The 23,638-nt window shown below is 41.4% G+C and overlaps 1 protein-coding gene across 2 annotated transcripts; it reads left to right on the top strand.

Moving 5' to 3' along the window:
* The first annotated feature begins 5,728 nt into the window (after positions 1-5,728).
* On the top strand, positions 5,729-23,638 carry LOC118841389 (alpha-1-antiproteinase 2-like). 2 transcript variants are annotated; one of them, XM_036748779.1, is made up of 5 exons: positions 5,729-5,828; positions 12,894-13,532; positions 16,969-17,239; positions 21,318-21,465; positions 23,374-23,638. In XM_036748779.1, the coding sequence occupies exons 2-5, from the start codon at positions 12,896-12,898 to the stop codon at positions 23,572-23,574; spliced, it is 1,257 nt and encodes a 418-aa protein (XP_036604674.1). In that variant the 5' UTR covers positions 5,729-5,828; positions 12,894-12,895; the 3' UTR covers positions 23,575-23,638. The 2 variants fall into 2 exon arrangements, with proteins under 2 accessions (XP_036604674.1, XP_036604675.1); XM_036748780.1 differs by lacking the exon at positions 5,729-5,828 and adding an exon at positions 9,279-9,374.

Raw genomic sequence — 23,638 nt, 5'->3', positions numbered from 1 at the left:
TTGCCTTCCAGAATATCGTATTCCAAGTCCTTCACTCCTTTATAGTGGTAGTTGCTAAATCATGTGTGATTCCAACTGTAGCTCCATGGTATTTGAATTATTTTCTTTCTGGATGCTTGCAGTATCTTCTTTTTGACCCAGGAATGCTAGATTTTCATTATAATGTTCCTGAGAGTTATTGTTTTAGGATTCTTTTTTTCAGGAAACTACCAGTGAGTTCTTTTAATTTTAACTTTGCCCTCTGGCTCTAAGGCAGTTTTCCTTTATAATTTCTTGAAAGATGATGTCTTGGTTCTTTTTTATTCATGACTTTCAGTTAGTCCAATGACTCTTAAATTATCTCTCCCTAATTTTTTTGATCAGTTGTTTTTCCTATGAGATATTTCACATTTTCTTCCTTTTTTCATTCCTTTGACTTTGCTTTATTGTTTCTTGATGTTGTATTAGCTTCTACTTGGCTCATTCTAATTTTTCAAAAATTACTTTATTCAATTATATTTTGTACCTCTTTTACTATTTAGCTAATTTTGATTTTAAGGAATTATTTTCTTCAGTATTTTTGTACCTCTTTTACCAAACTGTTAATTTTCTTTTTATAATTTTCTTGCTTGGCTCTCATTTCTTTTCCCAATTTTTCCTCTACCATTATTGTTTAATTTTAAAATAATTATTTGCTCTTTTTATCTCTTTTTTTAATTCTCCTAGAATTCTTGTTGTGCTAGTATCCAATCTACATAATTCTTTGAGGTTTTGCTTTTAGATGTTTTTGAATCATTGTCTTTTGTGGGGGGTTTTCTTGAGTGTCCCTGTCACTATATTAGATTTTTTATAGCCAGGTTCTTTTTTGGTTTGCTCATTTTCCAAGTTTACTTCTTGACTTTGTGCTTTATGTTAGTTTTGGACTCTGTTCACCTGGGGGTGAGAGAGATGTCTGACTAGAGTCTCTATCTTTTATGTCCTTCTGCTGTTTTTATCAGTTTTCAGTGTTTCTAAAGTGGTGCAAGACAGGCAGAAGTCTGTTCACTGCCTATTTGTCTGTGCTCTGCAAATTCCTGTCCTTAGAAAACAGAATATTTTAGTTAGATAGAACCTTCAAATCATCTACTCCAATTCTCTCATATTTTCAGATGAGGAAAGTGAAGTCCCAAAACTGGAAGTTATTTATCCCAGCATCACATAATTAGTAAGTGGTCATCCTTCCTCCACAATGATTCCACCAAATAGTATAACAACATTCCACCACTGGAGAGGAAAATACTCTGCTATCCAATGCCTTTAATGTAAATGTAACTTGGACTTCTGGGGGTGGAGTCAAGACGGCAGCTGGAAAGCAGGGACTTGCATGAGCTGCCCACCACGTCCCTCCAAAAACCTATAAAAAAAAGGCTCTGAACAAATTCTAGAACTGCAGAACCCACAAAATAGCAGAGGGAAGCAGGGATCCAGCCCAGGACAGTCTGGATGGTCACTGGATGAGGTCTATCACATGTGGAGTGGAGGGGAGCGGAGCTCAGCATGGGAGGCAGCAGGACCAGCCAGACCAGGAGCCAGGCAGAACAGGCCCTAGCAACCTGAATCAGTGAGCTGTGGCAGTTACCAGACTTCTCAACCCACAAACACCAAAGACAACAGAGAAGGTTAGTGGGAAAAGCTGCGGGGGACAGAGTTCATGGTTCAGCCACTGCCCCAGAGGCAGCGGGGGAGGTCCAGCTAACTACAGCTGCAGTTACTTCCAACCCCAGGCCCACCTGGTGGGAGGAATTAAGTGGCAGATCAGAGCAGGAGTGAAGAGCCTGCTGAAGATTTGCATCAGGTCCGGATTGGTGGTTCTTGAGAAAGGAGGAGTGCTGGGGTGGAAGAGCTGGCTTTATGGAAATAGCTCTGAAATCAACAGCACATTCCCTCAAGCTTGGAACAAAGTACTCTTTGCTCTACAAGCAGTCATACCCCGAAGAAAAACTCAACAGTCAAGTAAGTTGGCTGGGAACATGGCCAGGCAGCAAAAATGCACCCAGATGCAGTCTCAGACTTTGGAATCTTTCTTTGGTGACAAAGAAGACCAAAACATATGGCCTGAAGAAGTCAAAAAAGTGCAAAAGCCTACACCAAAAGCCTCCAAGAAAAACATGAACTGGTTTCAAGCCCTGGAAGAGCTCAAAAAGGAGTTGGAAAAGCAAGTTAGAGAAGTAGAGGAAAAATTGGGACAAGAAATGAGAATGGTGCAAGAAAACCATGTAAAACAAGTCAATGACTTGCTAAAGGAGACCCAAAAAAATACTGAAAAAAAAATATTGAAGAAAACAACACGTTAAAAAATAGACTAACTCAAATGGCAAAAGAGCTCCAAAAAGCCAATGAGGAGAAGAATGCCTTGAAAGGCAGAATTAGTCAAATGGAAAAGGAGGTCCAAAAGACCACTGAAGAAAAAACTACCTTAAAAATTAGGTTGGAGCAAGTGGAAGCTAGTGACTTTATGAGAAATCTAGATATTATAAAACAGAACCAAAGGAATGAAAAAATGGAAGACAATGTCAAATATCTCATTGGAAAAACCACTGACCTAGAAAATAGATCCAGGAGAGATAATTTAAAAATTATTGGACTACCTGAAAAGCATGATCAAAAAAAGAGCCTAGATATCTTCTTTCAAGAAATTATCAATGAGAATTGCCCTGATATTCTAGAGCCAGTGGGTAAAATAGAAATCGAAAGAATCCACCGATCGCCTCCTCAAATAGATCCCAAGAAGAAAACTCCTAGGAATATTGTCACCAAATTCCAGAGCTCCCAGATCAAGGAGAAAATACTGCAAGCAGCCAGAAAGAAACAATTTGAGAACTGTGGAAACACAACCAGGATAACACAGGATCTGGCAGCTTCCACATTAAGGGACCAAAGGGCTTGGAATACGATATTCTGGAGGTCAATGGAGCTAGGATTAAAACCAAGAATCACCTACCCAGCAAAACTGAGTATCATGCTCCAAGGCAAAATATGGATTTTCAATAAAATAGAGGACTTTCAAGCTTTCTCTGTGAAAAGACCAGAGCTGAATAGAAAATTTGACTTTCAAACACAACAATCAAGAGAAGCATGAAAAGGTAAACAAGAAAGAGAAATCATAAGGGACTTACTAAAGTTGAACTGTTTTGTTTACATTCCTACATAGAAAGATGATGTGTATGATTCATGAGACCTCAATATCATAGTAGCTGAAAGGAATATACATATATATATATATATATATATACATACATATATATACATATGTGTGTGTCTATGTATGTATATATGTAGGTATATATATGTATATATACATATACACACACACACACACACACACACACACATAAAGGGCACAGGGTGAGTTGAATATGAAGGGATGATATCTAAAAAAAATAAAATCAATTTAAGGGATAAGAGAGGAATATATTGAGAGAGGGAGAAAGGGAGAGATAGAATGGGGTAAATTATCTCACATAAAGGTGGCAAGAAAAAGTGGTTCTGTAGGAAGGGAAGAGGGGGCAGGTGAGGGGGAATGAGTAAATCTTGCTCTCATTGGATTTGACCTGAGGAGGGAATACCATACCTACTCAATTGGGTGTCTTACCCCACAGGAAAGGAGGAGGAAGAAGATAAAAGAGGGGGGATGATGGAGGGGAGGGCAGATGGGGGAGGAGGTAATCAAAAACAAACACTTTCAAAAAGGGACAGGGTCAAGGGAGAAAATTCAATAAAGGGGGATAGGTTAGGAAGGAGCAAAATATAGTTAATCTTTCACAACATGAGTATTGTAGAAGGGTTTTACATAATGATACGCATGTGGCCTATGTTGAATTGCTTGCCTTCTTAGGGAGGGTGGGTGGGGAGGGAAGAGGGGAGAGAATTTAGAACTCAAAGTTTTTAAAAACAAACATTCAAAAACAACAACAGCAAAAAAAAGTTTTTGCATGCAACTAGGAAATAAGATACACAGGCAATGGGGCATAGAAATTTATCTTGCCCTACAAGAGAAGAAGGGAAAGAGGGATGGGAGGGGAGCGGGGTAACAGACGGGAGGGCTGACTGGGGAACGGGGCAACCAGAATATACACCATCTTGGAGTGGGGGGAGGGTAGAAATGGGGAAAAAATTTGTAATTCAAACTTTTGTGAAAATCAATGCTGAAAACTAAATATATTAAATAAATTAAAAAAAAATAAAGTAAATGTAACTTTATCCTTGCAGACAGGCCAAGAAGAAAAGTGAGATGATTATTCCAGCATTCATTGTGGATTATGTTATTAGGAATTACAGACACTAGGAAATCAGCATAGTGAAATCAAAGTAGCCTTGGATTTATGTTTAGGGTTTCTGTTCTACCTCAGCCCCTTTGTGGTAGTAGCCACTACTTCAGCTATGTGACCTCGGATGAGTTATAAAATTATAAAACTTTGAACTGAAAGGGATCTTATAATTAATCTAGTTCAAACTTCTTATTATACAAATCAAGAAACTAAAATCAAGGGAAGGGAAGTAATTTGCTCACTATTATATAGCTTAACAAGTAGTGAAGATAGGACTAGAAGCCAGGTCATAAGCTCTTCAAAATTCAGTTTCCTATCTTCATCCTCCAAATCATATTCTGAGACAAAAGAACTCTTAGAGCTTTCCCCACCTTCAACTAAGGGGTGACCTTACTGGAACACAACCAGCCATGAAAAGCAAGAAGAACTCAGAGTAAGACAGAGGAGATTGCCGTAAAGAGAGAGAGAGTGCCATCCACTGTGAATTCAGAAGAACTACAGTCAAAGAAAGTAGAAAAGCAAAGTAAATACAGTACTGAACAGATGGTGCTGGTAACTTCCCCCCTCTTCCAGTTCTCTCCCCTTCCTCAGTTAGGCAGCACCACTGATAGAGTACCACACCTGAAGTCAGGAAGACTCATCTTCCTGAGTCCAAATCTAGCCTCAGGCACTTACTAGCTGCATGACCCTGGGCAAGTCACTTAACCCTGTTTGCCTCAGTTTCCTCATCTGTAAAATAAGCTGGAAACAGAAATAGCAAACCACTCCAGTATCTTTGCCAAGAAAACCCCAAATGGGGTCATGAAGAGTCGGATACAAGTGAAAAATGACCGACTGACAGAATTTCATAGCAAGAGCTATCCTTTCCTTTGTGGCTGGATATCAAGGTAGAAAACATGAATTCTTAACCACTTTTTATACCATGGTCCTCTTTGGCAACCTTATGAAGCCTACAGAGCCCTTCTCAGAAGAGTTTTTTTAAATACATAAGATTATAAAGGGAACCAATTATACTGAAGCACAGTTATGACAATATTTTTTAAAACCAGTTCACATAGCCCAAGTGAAGAACCACTGCCCCAAAGTCTTATTTAACTTTATAGAAACAGTGTGGCACAGTGAAGAATACTGATGTTAGAATCAGAAGACTTGGGCTGGACATCTGTCTCTGCTATTTATTCCTTCCATGACCTTGGGAATATAACTTAATCCTCTCTGGGACTCGGTTTCCCCACCTAACCTCCTTTCCAGTCCATTCTCCCACTACATGATTATGCCTCACAATACAAATACAAACAAAATGTGTGACTTGGCTAATTCTTCTCCCCAACTCTAGATTTTAGCTGGTTTTTATCTTTGCTGTTGATTACACGTAAGCAAGTAAAGGCCCAGGATTTACTTTTGCCTGCTACAGCATCATGCTGTACTGCTTGAGTTAATATTAACTCTGGTTCAATCTGTTTCATAATACTATTCGACAGCACAAGTAAGGGACTGGCAGATTAGCACTGGTAAGAACAGGAAGCTCCTTTGGAATCTGCTGTAAGTCATTCTTTTTTTACGTTTTTTAACTCAGGAATATTCAGCTTTTGACTTCTGTGATTGCTAAGGACATGGATGGTTTTGGTGACTTCTGGGCGTTAATCTGAAACATTGGTGATTGCATTTTCAGAAAAGGGGGAGGGGTGGCAATAGAGACCTTTGAAATTCTCCTGCATTTATTTGAACTTTCTCATAAAAGTGGTGTGAAAGAATAAGTTATTCTATTTCTGTCAGAAATATTAAAGGAAAGGGCAGACTGATTAAAGAAAAATTTCAACAGTCAAAAAAACAGTTTCAACAAAATGAATATAAAACAATTCTTTTTGGAATGGCTCTAAATCTCATTTCATTAGCAAAAATAACACATTATAGAAGCAGAATTTGGGACAGGAGTCACATTTTATTTGACAAATAGCCTCATGATTCAGTTAGAGGAAACCTAAGAATTAAAATTACACCCTCCTTTTCAGTTGCGGCAAAGACTTGGAAGAGGAAGGCCAAAAGTTGTAGGTTGGTGCTAAAGGGAAAAATATTAGGGGAAACTAGACAAGGGAGGAGGTGACCTCAAAGCACAGACACAAGGGGAAAGGCTCCATGAGACCTATGGAAATAAATCTTCTGGAATAAAAATAATGACAATAGATCTGAGGTTTATATATGACTTTGTGGTTTGCAAAGTGACTTACAAACCTCATCTCTTTTGATCTTCTGACCTGGAAGGTAGGTTGAGCAATTTAGGGCAAGAAATGAAAGAGGCCAAAAGAAAGGAAAAGTGTCTAGGTTAAGTAGCCCAATGGATAATGTGCTGGATCCAGGGTCAGGAAGACCTGAGTTCAAATGCAGTCTCCAACACTTACTTGCGGTATGACCTTGGGCAAGTCATGTAACCTCTGTCTGTCTCAGTTTCCTCATATGCAAAATGGAGAGGCCAACACCCACCTCCCAGGATTGTAGTGAGGTAAAATGAAAGAATATTTGTAAATCATTTTGCTAGCAATAAAGCACTCCAAACGATGTCTAGGTGCAATTAGAGCCTATTTTTAATCTCACCAAGACAGGGAGAAGTCTCACTTCTCTTATTACCAGGTGATAACCTGGTATCTTAGGCATACAAACAGTGCTCAGAACCATTGGAGGTACCATGGAGTCAAGCTCACTGAACCACTCTGAACTAATGGATTCCTTCAACTCAACCCAGATTCCTCTCTTCACAAATGACAACACTAGAACAACCCAGGGTATTGGGTTCATAGGTCAGTACCCAAAGTCATAGCACCAGAAAAAGCTGACCAAGCCGCCATGTCTGATTTATGGATGTATACAATGTCGTGGTGAAACTTGGTAGAAAGAGTTCCCCAACCTTGGCCGATCTATATTAATGAAGAAAATAATATTTTAGGGTATTCCAGCAAGTGGGTTTCAATCCATGGCTCCCCTGGAAGCCCTTAGATAACATGAAGTGATTTGAGGTGGCTCAAATCTGGTCTGAGGAGGTTCCAAAAGACCTTTGAGACATCAGGCTTGAGCTAAAGCAATCTTGGTTTAGTGTAAACCAAAGGGGCCACTTGAGATTGGAACTAACTTTCTAGGTCTATGAAAAATAGGAATGGCATCTCTGGTTTGGACCCAGAATGGGTGTTACCATTCCAAGATCTTGAGACAGTAATAAAGAAGAAGAGAAATGTCCTTTGGGTTATGAAAACACACCACTGGCTGTCATATACCAGAGGCTAGTGATTGCTTTTGGAGACCAAGTAAAGTCTGTGGATAGTACAAATTAACATAAGTGTCAAGGGAGGGGAACACAGGGGCAAAAAAAAAAAAGGAAGAAAAGGAAGCAAGAGAATACAAGGAAAAAACAGAGAGAAAAATGTGAAAAAGAAGTGGAGGGAGAGAAAAACATCAGATGATAGAGGAGTGGGTGAGTGACAAGAAGACGTTGTCTCCTTCATCATGTGCCATCCATTGCTAATACCTGCCATACCTGAAAATTTCATGTTATATCCAGTGCCAGTAAGTTCTTTCTTGGGGAACAAGACTTCCAAACTTAGGCCTAGTCCCAAAAGACATACAAGGGAAGGAAACATGTTGGTCCCCTCCACTTTTATGTGAAGGAAAATTTCAACTCAGTATTAAGGTAAGTTTATATACAGGAAGCCCCTAAATGAAACAGCAGGCCTTGGGAAATAGTGAGTTCTTCTTTAATGAACTTTTTTAAGCAGAAAATGGATGATCACTCATCAAGGACATTGTAACAGGCTGTATGATTTGAATAAGGGTTGGTCTACATCAGGGCTTTTTAACCTTTTTTGGGTCATAGACCCCTTTGCAAATATTAATTTTCTGGTGAAAACTATAGGCCCCTTCTCAGAATAATATATTTAAATGCATAAAGTAAAATACATAAGATACAAAGAAAGTTAATTCTATTGGAACACAGTTATCAAAGTTTATTTTTGTTTTTGCTTTTTTTTAAACAACTATAAAGACCTCAGGTGAAGAAGACCTGGGCTAGACGGACCCTTTCTTGGGTGCCTTCTAACTCTAATTATATTATTTTCATTTGGAGCCATAATCAAAGATTAAAATAACTGTTGGAGTAACTTTAGACAATAAAGTAACCTTATGAGCTTTAATTTCCTTGTCTATGTTGGTTGGTTGGTCGTTTTCTTTTGAGGATCCTTTCCAAAAAACAATTCTGGAGGAAAATCCTTGGACTGGTCAGTTCTAGTTCCAGCTCATTCAATAACTCTTTTTACAAACTTGGGCAAGTTATTTTATCTCCCTAAAACACAGGTTTCTCCTCTAAAAGATGATAAGGCTGGACTAAAGGCATTCTAGGGACCCTTCCAGTTCAAATACTCTGGGTTATGTGTAGACAATAAGATCCCATTAGACAGTGAGAGCCTTCACTATTCTCCACAGAACAGTCTCCTCCTTCCTCCCTAATGGGACTTTAAGCACTCACCTATTTCTGACTTCTGTGGCTAACTGGAATGATTCCAGAATGATCTTGGGCTATCTCCAAGTTAATTTTGACCAGCATTACACAAAGGGATATGACACCTTTGACTTTAGGGCATATGCACATATGTGGCATCCATACTATCAATGGCAGTAGTTTTTTGTTTGTTTTATTTTTTGTCCCACACCAAATTTGGGGTGCCAAATTCTAAAAGGGAGAACCATCCCCCTTTTTATTTCTATGGATAATGACACCACCTTCTTTCTTTTGCTGGTTAAACATTGACCACATTTTGCCCGAGGATAGAATCATAGACTGGTAGAGCTGGGAGGCACCTTAGACATCACCAAGTGAAGCACTTGCAATTCCATTTTTAGAGGTTCTTCTCTTTAGCGTGGATTTTCATCCTTGTTCATTAAAATTTCACTTGGAGTCACACAAGTTATTTATTTGAACCTCAATGAATGAGAATCCTCCGAGAGCAGATTACAAATAAACATGAATGAGAAAAAACAAGGAAGGAGTCAGTGCACTCTGGAGTATAATGGACAGGATAAAAGATAAGCCTTCCTGAGAGCAAGGTAACAATTTTGCTTAATTTTAACCCTCACCCCTGACCTCTATCCAAAGTTTTAACCAGGAATTCTGGCACCTGGGGCAGTTGAGGCAGAAAGAGAGCTCTGAGAAAATCCCCTCTCTTGTGATTCGTAAACTCTGTTCTCATTCTGAGTCCCTACGATTTGGTGTCTCAGGCTGCCCAAGCAAATGTTCCCTTCCCATGCTACCAGACCCTAATCCTTCATCCCTATCCACCTCAGTCCTACCCAGCTGTTCCTTCCCCTTTCATAGTACTTCTGGAAGCCTTGTTCGACTGTGAGCAAAATTTCCTTTATCCCAGGCCGTGACCTCATAGGATACACCTTCTAGCACTTATAGCAACTTGGATCCAGGAGCATGCTAGTAAGTGTTTAACAACCAGCTCTCTGAAAAAAAAAATGTACTTAGGACACACTTTTAAGTTTAACTTGAATTATTAGAATTTTCTCCATCTCTTTCTTATGGTTAGGTGGTCAATAACAATCCCAAACCAATCCCTAATTACTAGCATTTGCTGATTTCTGCAGGATAAATTCTCACGCTTCAAATTTAACAATTGGCTGTTGTCACCAGATGGGCCAGATCCAGCCTGACTCCACCTGAAGGACACCGCACCCTGGTCACTCTCTCTGGAATTCCGTGTTCTTCCTCTCAGGTCTCCCGATTCACTGGGTCAGGACAAGAAGGAGAAGGAGGAACACTACTTATTCCTCACTGCCAGTTCCAGATTTTCCCTCTACTTTTCTCCCTCACCAACCTCTCTTTACAACAACCCTAGGAGCTGCTGTCAACCAGCCCCCTTTCAAGATCAGCATGGCCTCCACAGTCTTCCGCTCTAATTCATCCTCTCTTCTGGGACTTAGTTACTTCAAGAGACGCGATGATCTCTTCTCAAACACTCTGGTCTCCCCTGAAATAGACTCTGTGAAACCCCTTCAGCTCACCACATTGTTCTCCATCCACTGAGGCAGCTAGGCGGCCAGTCTACAGAGCGCTGAGCCTGGAGTCAGGAGGACCCAACACCCACCTCGCAGGGCTGTTGTGAGGATTAAATGAGATATCTGTAAAGCCCTTCGCTCTGTGCCTGGCATCCAGTAGGCGCTACATAAATGTGTATTCCTTTCCCTTCCATCCTCATTCTAGGCCAGCACTCTCTCTACCAGGTGCATCCAGTAGGCACTATATAAATGTGTATTCCTTTCCCTTCCACCCTCATTCTAGGGCAGTACTCTCTCCACCAGGTGCATCTAGTAGGCGCTATATAAATGTTTATTCCTTTCCCTTCCATCCTCATTCTAGGCCAGCATTCTCTCTACCAGGTGCAACCAGTAGGTGCTATATAAATGTGTATTCCTTTCCCTTCCACCCTCATTCTAGGCCAGCACTCTCTCTACCAGGTGCAACCAGTAGGTGCTATATAAATGTTTATTCCTTTCCCTTCCACCCTCATTCTAGGCCAGTACTCTCTCCACCAGGTGCATCTAGTAGGCGCTATATAAATGTGTATTCCTTTTCCTTCCATCCTCATTCTAGGCCAGCACTCTCTCTACCAGGTGCAGCTAGGCGATGCAGTGGATAAAGCACTGGGCCTGAGGTCAGGAAGATCTGAGTTCAAATTCGGCCTCAGACGCTTACTAGCTGTGTGACCCTGGGCGAGTCAGTTTCTTATCTGTAAAATGGGGACATGCAGAAGAAGCCAATGGCAAACCACTCGAGTACCTTTGCCACGAAAACCCCATGGGCAAGTCCACGGGGTCACAAAGAGTCAGACACAACTAAATGACTGAACAACAACCTCTTTCTTTTTTTTCCTTTTTGAGGGAGGAAGGCAGGGCAATTGGGGTTAAGTGACTTGCCCAAGGTCACACAGCTAGTAAGTGTGTCAAGTGTCTGAGGCTGGATTTGAACTCAGGTCCTCCTGACTCCAGGGCCAGTGCCGTACTCACTGTGCCACCTAGCTGCCCCATAACAACCTCTTTTTGCTACAGGTTCTAGCCTATGGGAAAGTTTGAGAAGCTTGGTAGCACAAAACTCTGAAGGAAAGAAGGTCCCTGGCTTCCAGAGAAAGATGTGGCCTAAGATACCGTCTCCTTCCCCAGGCCTTTCTTCTTGAATTCTTCCCCCTCTCCCCATACTCTCCTGTGCTTCGAGGTGGGCCCTCCCCCTGCCTCCACAGGCTCATTGAGATGAAGAGAGGGGTCTCCAGCCCAGTGTTGGTCCCTGAACTGGTACGGATGGCAACAGGGCCTGGATTTGGAGTCAAGGGATGTGCCTACAGACCCTGGCTTTGTCTCTTACTGCTTACTGCCTGTGTGACCTTAGATAACTGACTTCACTTGTGCAAGCCTGCTTTCTGAACTACATAATGAAGTAAATCTATATCTATGTCTATATATATATGGTATATATGTGTATATATATATATATGAAATATATAAGAATATATAAACTCTATGACTGCCACGGTCACTTCCTGCGATCTCTGGGCCATCAGACCCTGTCCAGGCTTCTGTTTGGGGGCAGCTAGGTAGCACAGTAGACAGACTACCCGACCTGGAGTCAGAAGACCTCAATTCAAATCCAGCCTTAGACACTTACTAGCTATGTGACCCTGAGCAAGTCACTTAACCTTGTTTGCCTCAGTTTTCTTATCTGTAAAATGAGCTGGAAAGGGAAATGGCAAACCACTCTAATGTCCTTGCCAAAAAACCCCAAAAAGGGGTCATGAGGAGTCAGACATAGCTGAACGACAACAAAAAAGGCCTCTGTTTGTGCAGCACCTGATCTTTCTACCTCCCCCAGAACATCCCAGCCCCTATTTCCTGGCATCTGGAGGACACAATGTCCTCCATATCTGTCCCTGTTCTTTCCTGCCCCAACATTCACTACAGGTGATTCTGGTTCCCAAGGATTTACTGAGCTATCTCATACAGGCTTTCAATGTGAGCTTTTAAACCTTGGAAATTAGTAAATGCTACAAATCAAAAGGTTGGTTTATTATTTTGTCGATTGTCCAGTCTTAAGAAATTGGTAGAGAAAATATTAATAATGCAGTTTAAATTTTAGAGTATGAGCTGTATATATATATATATATATATATATATATTTTTTTTTTTTTTTTTACAGAGCTGCTTGTTTAATACTTACCAACACACACTCTCAACCCCCTCAGGAAGCCCCTCCACCCCAATTCCCTAAGGGTATGAGATGGCAAAACATGACTCCAGACTCTGACAGGGAGGGAGCCCTGCCCCCTCAGACACTGGTGTCAGGGACAAAGCCACAACCACTCCACCCTAAGCAGATCTCTGCCTCCATCTCTTCTCTTAAGAATTAACTATTTCAGATGTAATTTCTCCTTTTTTTAGCACTCGGTCTTGGCCAGTAAATCCACAAGATGATGCATTTACATTGTGCAGAATTCAGTCACAGACCTCCATGTTACATAAGCCAGACATTTTAACCATCACCATAATGTTATTATCTCTTTCAACTTATTTTAGAAATGTTCCTAAGGAAAATGCAGCTGCCACTCTACCTGCTCCTGCTAGCGGCCTGGATTCCAAAAGCTGTTTTCTGCCAAGAGCAATCTGATGCTGAAGAACAGAGTCCTCAGGCGAACCATGAACAGGCCTACCACAAAATAAGTCTGGCCAATTCAGAATTTGCTGGAAGATTGTTAAAGCTGCTGGTTTCTGAAAATCCTCAGAAGAATGTCTTCTTCTCTCCCGTGAGCATCGCCACTGCCTTCGCCATGCTCTCCCTGGGGACCAAAACGGCCACCCTAACTAATCTGTTGGAGGGCCTAGGTTTTAATCTCACAGAGCTTCAGGAAAGGGAGATCCACCAAGGTTTCCAAGGTCTTGCTCACCTACTGAACACTACGGAGGGCAAAGTGCAGCTGGAAAGTGGCAACGGCCTTTTTATTGATGATCAGCTGGAACCACTCCAAAGCTTCTTAGATGATGCCAAGAACTTGTATGGAGCAGAAGTGTTTGCCGCAAACTTCAAAGATTCTCAAGGTGCTAAGAAGCAGATTAATGATTATGTAGATAAGAAAACACATGGAAAAATTCCAGAGTTAATCAAGCATCTAGACCCCACCACAGTGATGATTCTGATAAACCACATTTTTTTCAAGGGTAAGATTTCTTGTATGTATCTTGTATGCATCAGCATCTCCTTTGTGTTCCCAATTCTGATTTCACCTGTATCTCGATTTATCTAATATAGCTCTGCTCTTGAAAATTCCATATAAATCAAATGATTATAAATCAAATTTTCCTTTTAAGCTATGCTATCTGTAAGAGTTAATGTGTTTAATTTCAGATCAACTATTTTAATCATTTTTAATTTAAAATTTTTTTCCAGATTGACTCTAATGGCCAATGCTTTAACTTAAGTTTCTCTGGCTGTCTGATAACTTTTCCTTTATTCAGGAGCTACAGCATGATATGGTTGAAACAGTCCTGAGTTTGAAGACAGAGGATCTGGGCTCAAATGCTGGCAATGCTGCATACTACCAGCAGCGACTATGGGCAAATCACTTTCCCTTTATGGGACTCAGGCTTCTCCTTAGTAAAATGAGGCCACATTTTCAAGGTCCTTTCCAGTTCTAAATCCTGTAATTCTACATTCTGATGGATATATTCACGTTATGTGAGTAAAGCTCACTATTTAAAGGTAACTTAGAGTGAATGCCTTTGTAAAGCTGAAAAGTCTCTTCGCAAAATGAAGTCACTGATCTTTGTGATTTGTTGGGGCTTGGGGAGATTTTCTTTCTAGCTGTAACAAAGACTTGGCAGCCTACCTGTCACGTGGATATATAAAAGTAGGTATAGAAATTATCCATCCCATAGCTCCAGGAAGACTAGAGTCGTACCTTTGTGGGGAGTAGGAGAATGGCCATAGTTGAGTGATCCCTGCCTCCGTCTCCTATTTTCAAGAGGGACACGGGCTGTGGAGTTTTATCTATTTGTTATACATACATCAGTTATCTGAGGTTTAGAGGAATGATTCTTTTAGGGGATTCAGGAGAAAAGCTACTTTCCACGCTCAAACTAATTGTTTTCCTCTCGTGCCTGCCTCTGCTACTCGGGTAGAAACAGGAAGTGGCAGGAGACAGAGAGAGAGACAGAGACAGAGACAGAGAGAGACAGAGAGAGAGAGAGAGAGAGGCAGAGAGACAGAGAGAGACAGAGAAAAACAGACAGACAGACAGAGACAGATAGAGACAGAGAGACAGAGAGAGAGACAGAGAGAGACAGAGAGAGAGACAGAGAGACAGAGAGACAGAGAGAGAGAGAGAGACAGAGAGAGAGAGAGGCAGAGAGACAGAGAGAGAGAGAGAGAGAGGCAGAGAGACAGAGAGAGAGAGAGAAAGACAGAGAGACAGACAGACAGACAGAGAGACAGATAGAGACAGAGAGACAGAGAGAAACAGAGACAGATAGAGACAGAGAGAAACAGAGAGAGAGAGAGAGAGAGAAGCCCCACTCTGCACCTGGAGGGTAACTGTCAATCTAATATCATGCAGCTGAGCCATACCACCATATACCTATTACACAAACCACAATCCTGAGTACCAAAAAAACTTATTTGTCAAAGTAAGTAGGTAAAATGGTGATCAAGGAAGCCATATAGATTAGGCAATAGAATATTTGAGTGAAGAGGCTTTATGAGCCATGAGTTAGATAACATTTCAGGAGAGTAAGAACAATCTTACCCAGTGAGTCCACATTTACCAGTCTCTGGGGGGTGAAAGCTCTAGGAATCAAGAGAAATATTAAGGTGCTGACTTTCCCCCATGTAAATGTGGCCTCTGAGGGTCTGCTATTCACCAGTCAAAATCTGTACCTGGCATCCTCTCCATTTTCTCTTCTCTCTCAATCAAATCTCAGCCAACCAAGAGTCACATCTCTCTGTACGACTTCCTACAGAGTCATAGGACTGTCCTTTATGGAGGCACCAAGTCTGCATGGGATCTGGGCCTACAGAAGTATTTTATTTATCAAAGAAAGGCCTATTCAAATTTAATTCTGTTATCACTCAGTCATCAGTTCAATCCAGTGAACATGTATGTTCAGGACATGTTATATACAGGACACGGGAATCATTGCTAGACATATAAAGACAATTTTGAAAAACAAGCTCTGTTCTCAAGGAGCTTATATTCCGACAAGAGGTATGACACATAAACAAATAAGAAATGAGCTATTTGAAGGAGAAAGCAATAAAGGATGAGAAAAAGTTTCCCACTGGAGGTGGTACCTGAAGTGGAGACTGGGAGAAGCTAAAAGTCTAAGAAGTAAAGGTGACACAGGAATGAATTCTAGGCATGGGGCATGGAGGCAGAAGTTGGAATATCGAGTTTGAGGGAAAGCTAGAAACTCAATTTGGTTAGCATAGAGTGTTGAAAGGAAACAATATTAAATAATGCTTGAAAAGTGAGTAGGAGAAAGTTTACAGAGAGCCTTATTTCTATTCCAAGGTAAAGAGCATATTTTATACTAGAGGTTTAACCACCAGGTGGCACTGATAGCTATTCAATGGGGAGTCGCAAACTCACCCTAGTGGTTTTGCGCATGCCCAACCAGGACAGAGATACTGAGTCAATGCTATGTTCTCTATGGTTATAAGAGCGTCGTTGATCTTCTATCCCTCATCTCTGCCTCTCTCTATAGGCAAGTACCACTTATCATCTAGGAATATGGAGACCTGTGAAGTTACCCAATAGAAAAGCCCATATCCATTGGCTAAGTTCTAATTGAGCATTAATCACATTACCTCAACATAAGAGACTTGGTTCTCCCTTCAGCCCACTCCAAGCCACCATTCAAATGGTCATCTTGTTAGAATAAGGAATGCCCCCTTAATTTTTCCCTACTTACAAACATTAAATAAAATGTATTTCTTCAGGCCAGTATGGTTTACGGTAGGTTAATGAGATCCCAACTCAAAGTAATAGATATAGAACAGACAAGCAAACACAACCGGTCAATCGGAAAGGGAAAAAGCAGTTTGGCAAGAAAGCAGAAGTTGTCCCTCATCGATCACATCGAACACATCTTGCTCCAGCCTGCCTTCATGACCTCATTTCACTCTCCCTTAAACTCTAACCAAAATGAATCACTTACATACTTCCTGCCTTCTTTTGCTCATTCCATCTTCTCAGTCTGGAAGGCCTCCCCCACATCTCTGCTCATGAAAATTCTACACCTTTTTTAAGACCCAGCTCAAATGCCACCACTTCCAGGGAGCTTTCTTTGATCTACACAGCAAAAAATTAGGGACCTCAAAGAGTGTTTTAATGGCACTTCTTCTATGCTCTTATTGAGATGTATTTTGCATGTAGTTATCTCTGTGGGTCCTGTCTATTAGACTGTAATCTCCATGAGGTGTTTTCATCTCCTGCAGGGCCTAACACAGGATTCTCTTTAGGCTGGTCTTCCAGGGAACATTAGGCACTTAATAAAAATGTATTCTTTGAACTCAGTTGCATACTAACTAGGTACTCCTGCACCCAACATTCCCACTTCGTAAGGTTACCTGATTATTTGTTCTGTGTCCTTTCTGCAGGAAACTGGGAGACTGCTTTTAATGTCACCCTCACTGAACCGCAGGACTTTTATGTGGATGAGAACACAACGGTACAAGTGCCGATGATGGTGAAAAGGGAAAAACTGTACTACCATCGTGACGATGAGCTGTTCTCTTCAATGGTCGTCCTGCCCTACGAGGGAAACGCCTGGTTGATTTTAGTTCTCCCGGATGAAGGCAAATTAGAGCAGGCGCTGGAAGCTATAATCGCTAAGAAAGGAATATCACATTCTAGATTTGTGGAAAAAAGGTATGGTCATAAGACTGCTAATAGCTAACAGCTATAATCAATCAGACAAGTCATAAGTTAAGTTGCTAAGTGTTTATTTCATGCCAAACGCTGTGCTAGATACTAAGGATACAAAGAAAGAGAAAAAATCCCAGTCCCTGCCCTCACATTTTAATGGTAGAGAAAACATAAACCAAGTATACGTGAGATATCCATAGTATAAATGGGAGGTAATCCAAGAGGGAAAACTCTAGCAGTTAGAAGAGAAGAGGGAACCCCTAAGGTACTCTTCCAGAAGAGGGGATGTCAACTGAGTCTTGACAAAATGGAAGCCAGGGAAGAAGAGCCGTAGGCAATAGCCAGCAGGGGTGGTGAGACCAAGTGATGTTTTTTAAGGGTGGAGGAGACATAGACATGCTTGAAGGCAGCAGGGAAGCAGCCAATACATAGGAAGAGATTAAGGATTAGTGAAAAAGTTAAGATAATAGAGGGAGCAATCTTCTGAAGAAGGCGTGTTGAAATGGGATCACTTGTGCAAGTAAAAGGGTTTTCCTGGGCAAGCAGAGGGGCCACCTCTTCATGTGAAATAGAGGTGAAGGACGACATAACAGAGGAGGAGTGATTCAAGATGAGGAAGAGGAGGGAAGAAGAGGGAACTCTTGTCAAATGGCTTCAGTTTTTTCGGTGAAGTATGAGATATGGACCTCAGCTTAGAGCACTGGGGGCTGGGTACTGAGGGAAGTTCAGAGGAGAGATGAAAAGGTTGGATATAGCCATTGTGGAGCACAAAAGTATTGCCTTACTGCAGTGAGAGCCCTGTTAAGATTATGGAACATAAACATGTAGTGGACCCAATCAGAAGGTGATTTTTCTCTAACGCTATTCAACAGCATGTTGAGGAGTGAAAATGGTAGATAGTGGGTGTAATCCAAGGTTAGGGTTTGTCAAGGTGTGATTAATGTGATAAAACAAGGATAAGGAATTGGAGTAGAGAATGGTGTAGAGTAGAGTGAGGATTTCCAGCTTTATAGGCATTACCCATTTGATTCTCACAACAATCCTTATCAGACTAGAAGAGATAATGTCCCAGAGCAGAGAACTGACTTGCCTGGGGACCCACAGCTTCTAAGTATCAAAGTCAGGACTTAAACACAGGTGTGCCTCAGAATCCTGTGCTCTGACTGATACCATGGGTGTCAGCCCTCCTCTCACTGCTACAGACCCAAATCATCCATTCTTTCTCATCCCACACAAGTCCTAGCCGTATCTTTCTGCAGATCCCCCATAGAGGATCCAGCAACCCACTAGAGGCCTTTCCTGCTATTCTTTGAACACTTTGGGTAAAACAGTGCAACCCTTAGGTTTCCCACTTGTTATTCCTTACTCTTGCCGTTTGACTGATTCACTCACTTTCCCAGCTACACATACCCTCAATGAGATGCCACCATCATAAATAATACGCCACAGACTCCTCATATCCACCGTACGCCTTTGGGTCTTATGGTTTTTTTTCCTTAGGGAGCTATAATGGTGAACATTTGAATTTGTATCAGATTTTAAACTATATGCAGGGGTTTCAAAAAGGAAAAATAGGTGGATTTGGAGTTAGGAGGGACCTGGATTCAAATTCTACTTCTAGCACTTACGGTTGGTACAGCTTTGGGCAAGTCACTTACATCTTAGTTTTAGTTTTCTCACTTGTCAAATGGGCGGAATATCCATCCATCCACCCTTCCAGTGAGAATCCCACGAGGTCGTGTACACACAGCATTGTGAAAACCTTAGATTACAGCATGAAGGGCAGCTATTGTAACCTCTTCGCACCCGATCTATGAAGTAGACAGAGTAATATCCTCACTTGATAGGTAAGAACCAAGGTCAAGAGGTGAAGTCACTTGCCAGAGGTCGCACAGCCACGTGCTTACTGAAAGATCTGGTTCTTGAACACAAATCTTCTCTTGCCTTAGCTCTTTCTACTAGATTAAAATTTAGCTGCCTTTATGAAAGGAATCCACAACCAACAACGTCACAAGCAACTAATGGTTTTATTTTGTCTGAAATATATGGAGAACAGAATGAGATTAAAGGTAATATCTTTCAATTCCCTGTTTTACATAAGGAGAAACTGAGACCAATGGAGAAGAGACTTTCCCAAAGTCAGGTATAGGTAGTGAGTGGCATAGCCAAGATTCAAACCCAAGACCTCTGACTCCAAATCCAGAGATCCTTCACCTGTGCTGCAGCACCTCCCATGGAGTGTGGGCAGCTGAGTAAAGCAGGTTTTAATGAGAGGCAATGTGGCATTGTGGGAAAAAATCAGAGGTTCTGAGATTAAACCCCTCATTTACATTTCCAGCAGTGTGACATTAGACCAATCCCTTAGCTTCTTGGTGCCTTTTCAATATGTCTAAAATGGGATCATACTTGCTCTTCCTAAGGTTTGCAAAGCTTAAAGCACTATAGGAATAGAAGCTATTATTCGTCCATATGAAAAAGGGGAAATTTCAAATTTGCTAGAATTTAAAAGGCCTCAATTTAAAAATATTCTATGACTGAGACAGTGTCGCCAGGAGCACTTTTTATTTCTGTAAGGGGCTTAACTGGGATTTAATGTAGATGCCTCTAGTCAATCAAAAAGCGACTCTAGGATGTTACTGTATAACCAGCAAAGCTCTGGCAGTCAGGTTTGGGCTCAAATTTCCTAACAAATAGATCTGTCCAAAAAGCTGCTCCAAGAGACAGTGCCCTCCTCCCCCACCACAGGAAGTCTTCAAGGAGAAACTCATAGAGACCAACTAATTACAGGATCTCAGAACTGGAAGGGCCTCAAAGGGCATCTAGCCCAATTAAGTTCTGAATAGGATTCATGCTACAATAACCCAGGCAAGTGGACACCCCATAGAGCATGGGTTCTTAACCCTTTTCTTTTTTTTTTCTTTTTGCAATTCCTGGACCCTTTTGGCAGTTTGGTGAAGCCTATGAATAGGATGTCAGAATAATGTTTTTAAATGCCTAAAATAAAATACATTGAACTAGCAAGAAAAGCAATTCTATTGAAATACAGTTTTCAAAATGTATTTTAAACAAGTTCACCAATTATACACACACACACACACACACACACACACACACACCAGTTAAGCCCTATAATAGTTCTACCACTTGTTGGGGAGGACCTATCAAGAGGATTAGAGAGGATTTCAGTTCGGTACAGGTTGGAGTAATATGACTTCTCAGGTCCCTTTTAGTTCTGACATTCTGTGATGTTTTGAGGGAGGAGTAGAAAATGAAGTCCCCATCTGCAAGGAGCTTATAATCTTGGTGTTGTTGTTCAGTCATTTCTGACTCTTTGTGACCCCATTTGGGGTTTTCTTGGCAAAGATACTGGAGTGCTTTACCCTTTCCTTCTCCAGCTCATTTTACAGATGAAGAAACTGATGCAAACAAGGTTAAGTGACTTGCTCAGGGTCACACAACTAGTAATTGTCTGAAACCAGATTCGAACTCAGGTCTGTCCCAACTCCAGACCCAGTGCTTTATCCATTGTGCCACCTAGCTGCCCATAATCATGGTAGCCCAGGCTTACATATTTCCTAGCTCTGCTCAGGCAGGCATACAGATCTTTCCCTACCTTGACTCAGGACTGAAGACAATATAGCATTTGACCATGCTTGCTACAGAAAGGATTTTGGCTTTCTATGCCTCTCTTTCTGGGGCAGCTGTAGGCTATAAGCAATATTGGCTTAAGCTGTTAGGTCATTGTATGGGCAGCTAGGTGGCACAATGGAGAGAGCTCTGGGCTTGGAGTAAGGAAGATTCATCTTCTTGAGTTTAAATCCAGCCTCAGATACTTACTAGCTGTGTGACCCTGGGCAAGTCACCTAACCCTGTTTGTCTCAGTTTCTTTGTCTGTCAAATGAGCTAGAGAAGAAAATAGCAAACCCCCTCCAGTGTCAAAGAAAACCCCAAATGAGGTCACAAAGGTCAGTCAGAACAACAGAAAGGTCCATTGAATCCATTGGTTTGGGGAGCCAAATCATTTAGCAATTGGCAAGTACAGTGGCAAACCTGAGCTCCTTTTGGGTCTCTTTTCCAACAGGAAGGTGAGTATTTATCTGCCTAGGATCTCAGTCTCCACCAGTTATGACCTTGAACAACTGCTTCCCAAAATTGGCATAAGAGACGTGTTCACTGACAAAGCAGACCTCACAGGCATCTCCACGCAATCCAAACTACAAGTTTCCAAGGTAAGTGAGTCAGCTCTGTGGACATATTTCTGAGGGATGCTCTAACCGCACTGAAATAGGTCAACTTATTTAAAAGTTTAAAATGCAGAAATAGAACTTACATCCATAATAGGACTTGGCAATGGATCGGATGTGTGGATAGCATTCTATCACAACTCCTTTAAATTTTTCTTCTGGTACCAGTTTGGGTCATGTAGATGACCCTAAGTTCTAAAAGGTTATGCCAGGGGAACACAAGCTCTGGAAGGTCCCCCAAAGCTAGAAAATATCAAATATAGGCTTGGGAATGGCTATCATCACCAAGACACACTTGTGCATGTCTATCATCTGAGAAGAGCAGCTAGGTGACGCAGTAGATAGAGTCAGGAAGACTCATCTTTGTGAGTTCAAATCTCACCTCAGACACCTGCTAGTTGTGTGACCTAGAACCAAATCACTTAATCCTGCCTCAGTTTCCTCCTCTGTAAAATGAGCTGGAGAAGGAAACGACAAATCACTCTGGTACCTTTGCCAAGAAAAATCCAAATGGGGTCACAAAGAGTCGGACGTAACTGAAATGATTGAAAATGACAACGAGGGGAGTATTAAATCAAGATGCATGTGCAGGAGGAAAGGATTAAAGCTTCTAGATCATTATCCACCTTTTTGTATCATTTGTATCTTTGTACTCACTCTGGTGAAGTCTATGGTCTCCTCAGAATAATGTTTTAATTAATACACATAAAATAAAATGCATAAAATAAATGCATTGGATTGCAAAGGAAAGTAATTATATTGAAATAGAGTTATCAAAACATCTTTAAAAAACAAGTTCAAAGACCCCAGGTGAGGAACCCGTGTAGAGACAGTTCACAGTGTGTATTGTAGCGGGGTTCGCTTGTCAAATCTAGCCTGAAGAAAGCAAATGCTTTATACAACCTCTACGCCTAGTTCCAGATTACCTTGGGCAGGCTGCATCTCTCTGGCCCTAAGCGTTCACGTAAGCAAAAGGAGAAAACGGAACTCCGTGATTTCTAAACTTCATTAGATTCCATAGTGCAAGCCCTTGCTTCTCTCTTTTTCTTTTTACCACTTGTTTCTTAGAAATGATCTTTAGGAACAGACCTCCCCATACAATGAAATAAAAAAAGTTGTCTGTTGTGATCTTAGCTTTCCTACAATGGGTTTGTTTCCCTTCTCTTCGGTTCCTCCAGCAGGAGGTCTCCAGGACTCTCTTTCCTTACCCTAATCCCTAGTCATTGCTTAAATCCAACTAGAATTAATCCCAAGAAGATTTCCATTTTCAAACTACATCTTCAACGGTGAAATGAATTTTTGTTGTTCAGTCGTTTCAGTCATGTCTGACTCTTCATCCCGTTTCGGGTTTTCTTGACAAAGATATGGGAGTGGTTTACCATTTCCCTCTCCAGATCATCTTATAGATGAAGATGAAACTGAGGCAAAAAGACTTAAGTGATTTGCCCAGGGACACATAGCTAGCAAGTATCTGAGGCCAGATTTGAATTCAGGAAGACGAGTCTTCCTGACTCCAGGCCCAGCCCTCTATTTACTCTACCATCTAGTTGTTGAATGAATGGTTTTGTTCAAATACTGGCTCTGGGACTTATCACCTGAGTGGCCTTATAAAAGTGACTTTTCCCTTTCTGGGTTTCTGTGTCCACATCTGTACCATAAGAGACCTAGGTCAGGTCCCTTTGGGTCCCTTCTAGTTACACCTCCTATGAATTTCAAGTGTTTGGGAACAAGCTGATGAGGACTTACCCCATGTTCTGGAAATCCCTAGTAAACTGACTCTATCTTATTCTGCCCTCGTATAATGCTAGCCCTGGTACTCTGTCAGAGGCTTACTTTCAGCTATGCCAGGTTAATGGTTACCCAGAGTGACAACGTGTACCTTTACTCTACCAGGTGTTACACAAGGCGGTCCTTGAGGTGAGCGAAAATGGCACTGTGGCAGCCGCCATCACAGACATAGAAATCCAGCGCAATATAGCAGCTCCCCCTGTCACCATCAAGTTCGACAGGCCCTTCTTTGTATCCATTATGGATACAAACATTCACCAGCACTTATTTGTAGGGAAGATTGTCGACCCCACAGCCAAATACTGATGGACCACGGTTAGCTGTGACTCAGAAGCTACTGTTGCAATAAATAAAAATGACTATAAGCCAA

This window comes from Trichosurus vulpecula, chromosome 3 (genome assembly GCF_011100635.1).
Source record: "Trichosurus vulpecula isolate mTriVul1 chromosome 3, mTriVul1.pri, whole genome shotgun sequence".
Lineage (NCBI taxonomy): Eukaryota > Metazoa > Chordata > Mammalia > Diprotodontia > Phalangeridae > Trichosurus > Trichosurus vulpecula.
This window is presented reverse-complemented; position numbering and strand designations above follow the sequence as displayed.

What these genes read in the sequence shown, in the direction of transcription:
- LOC118841389 (XM_036748779.1), top strand. Translation starts at nt 12,896, where the DNA reads ATGTTCCTAAGGAAAATGCAGCTGCCACTCTACCTGCTCCTGCTAGCG. An exon ending in AAACCACATTTTTTTCAAGG is followed by an intron (nt 13,533 to 16,968) that starts GTAAGATTTCTT and finishes TCCTTTCTGCAG; the next exon opens with GAAACTGGGAGACTGCTTTT. An exon ending in CCAAACTACAAGTTTCCAAG is followed by an intron (nt 21,466 to 23,373) that starts GTAAGTGAGTCA and finishes TTACTCTACCAG; the next exon opens with GTGTTACACAAGGCGGTCCT.